Consider the following 2,339-nt stretch of genomic DNA (forward strand, 5'->3'; position numbering starts at 1 on the left):
CATATTTTAAGTTTACTATATTAATTGTTAGATTATGGATATTTTATGTAAATGAAGTATATATTAATGGTTAGATCATGGATATTTTATGTAAATGAAGTATTCCTTAGTCATTGACAGTCTTCTATAAGTATAATAATGATAAAATAAATTAATTTTAGTATAAAAACGAAAAATAATACCACATATAACTAAATTATATACTAAAAGAAATTATTTAAACAAAGAAATTTCAGTATCCTAAAAAAACAAAAGAAACATGTGACAGGTCGTATGCTATCTTTTTATCAGGACTTATATTCATTTTAGAATAAGCTTTCCCAGGTTGCTTTTTTCCATTAAGGAAAACTCGTTTTGGAATCGGCGAAACATGATCCCTGAAAAATTTCAGATGCAAGAAGCACTTTCTCTTAATTGTGACAAGTCCAACTTTTTCGAAGTCACATAGGCATAGTGTATGCTTATTTTAGATATTTCAAAAATTAATCTAGAATCATCAAATGTGATCGAGACGAGATTTTAATTAATCCGTATACTGAATTTTATATTTAAATGTGTACAATGTGAATGATTAAAAGGTTGATATGTATGATTCATGTGAAGACCTACCAAATCATGAAACAGAAAGTCATGCAGATGACTAAAAAAACAGAGGACTTTATTGGTTCAAGAACTACAGTCCATGCTCAATTATTCAAGCTTTTAGCCACTGGGCTAAGCTGGCTATCTTTAAAAATCAAATTAAGACTTCAAACAAAGACAATGTTTCAATAAACACCTCCAATAGAAGAAGGTTTCATATTGAAGCAGTAGCATTTCCTGGAACAAATTTGACAGAAATACTATTCACACAATGGCGTTCATCAGTTGGGGTTTTGAATCCCTCTCCTTTGAAAACATGACCCAAGTGCCCACCACAGGCTGCACAAGTTATCTCTGTCCTCCTCCCATCTGGGTCAGGCTGAAAATCACAACTTCCATAGATTCAATACAATTACAATTTCCAAACAAAGATGATGCTGTATTACTTGTAAGAAGGAAAAAATGAACATTTTTAAAACCCACTCACAGAGCGGTTGATGGCCCCAGGAAAACCCTCATAGAAAGCAGGCCAGCCACAACCAGAGTCAAACTTTGTTGAAGACTTGTAAAGAGGAGTTCCACAGCCACCACAGTTGTAAACTCCTTCTTCATAAAATTTGTTATATTCTCCCGTACCCTTCAATCTGCACAAGTTCTCGGGTGAAAAAAAATTTACAATCAAACTCATGTAAACCAATTTCATAGCTTAAAGGGGGTTTAAGCTCACAAAATTGGATATCATGTAGGCCTAAATGGCATGCAATACACATACCTACAAACATATTATCCAAGATAACTGAATTTTTAATTCCTACACTGCATAAAAAATAAGTTTTGTCCCTGCTATTAACACCAAAATGATAAACCTTGACACAGCTCCAAACATTTTAGGGTCAGAACTATTTTACAGAAAGTAAATCTTACCTTTTTTCTTAAGGCCAGTGACTTAAAAAGGAGAACTAAATGTACAAAAGCTTTTTTTCAAATAAAACACTACCGACAGGGAATGCATGAAACCAACTAAAATCTGCATAAAACAGAAACGCATCTACATGAGAGGTGTCACATTCATTTACCCCTAAAAGAGCATATCCCAACCATGAAGTGCTCAATAAATTATCCACACTTCACACTTAACGATCTTCCTTCTCCGTGAACACGACCTTCAATTTCTACCTTTTGAAAAATCATGCACTTCAATTCATATCCAAATTTTCAAATCCCCTCTCCCCCAGTGCGGATGAAAAAAAAAAGAGAGAGAAAAATTAATAAAATAAAAGATTAGAAATTTACTCAGTTCCTTTCTGGCGAAGGATCCGAAACTGCTCCGGGGAGAGAATCACCTTCCATTCCTCTTCTGTTTTATTAATCGGCGTTGGTGCTGCCATTTTTTCGCTGATGCTCAGAGTGGTGAAATCCCCAAATTACAGAGCCCAGTTCCATTGGAAAAGCAACAACGGGAAATATATATATATATACTAAAATCATTTTCCTGGAGAATGAACTTGGACAGAAAATTGGATCTAGACAGAGACAGATGTGATAAGATTATTGACACGCTCTTGCGCTTACTTTCTCATGCTTGTGTCAGCACGAGTTACGCTACTGCTGAAGAAAAAAAAAACACCAAAAACATAACAAAAATTTTCTTTGGACAAATTATAATGGTTGGTTGAACATATGGTTTCAAAATACTGAAAAATGTAATTTCTGTACCTATACTATTAGAAATATTGTTTTTAGATTTTGTTATTGAG

The 2,339-nt window shown here is 33.7% G+C and overlaps 1 protein-coding gene across 1 annotated transcript; it reads right to left on the reverse strand.

The window, feature by feature from the left end:
- Positions 1 to 637: 637 nt before the first annotated feature.
- Positions 638 to 2,039, reverse strand: LOC124847585 (peptide methionine sulfoxide reductase B5-like). Its single transcript, XM_047325109.2, has 3 exons — positions 1,876 to 2,039; positions 1,070 to 1,226; positions 638 to 961 (listed from the first exon to the last, which is right to left on the reverse strand). Exons 1-3 carry the CDS (start codon positions 1,968 to 1,970, stop codon positions 797 to 799), a joined length of 417 nt encoding a protein of 138 aa, XP_047181065.1. The 5' UTR covers positions 1,971 to 2,039; the 3' UTR covers positions 638 to 796.
- Between the last annotated feature and the right edge of the window lie 300 nt (positions 2,040 to 2,339).

The sequence above is a fragment of the Vigna umbellata genome, chromosome 5, assembly GCF_029865625.1.
Source record: "Vigna umbellata cultivar VRB3 chromosome 5, Vumbellata_1.0, whole genome shotgun sequence".
NCBI lineage: Eukaryota > Viridiplantae > Streptophyta > Magnoliopsida > Fabales > Fabaceae > Vigna > Vigna umbellata.

Excerpts from the sequence above, each read along its gene's own strand:
- LOC124847585 (XM_047325109.2), bottom strand. The coding sequence starts at position 1,970 with ATGGCAGCACCAACGCCGATTAATAAAACAGAAGAGGAATGGAAGGTG. Across the intron at positions 1,227-1,875 it reads CTTCGCCAGAAAGGAACTGA|ATTGAAGGGTACGGGAGAAT; the intron begins GTAAATTTCTAA and ends GAACTTGTGCAG. Across the intron at positions 962-1,069 it reads CTGGGGCCATCAACCGCTCT|CCTGACCCAGATGGGAGGAG; the intron begins GTGAGTGGGTTT and ends TGTGATTTTCAG.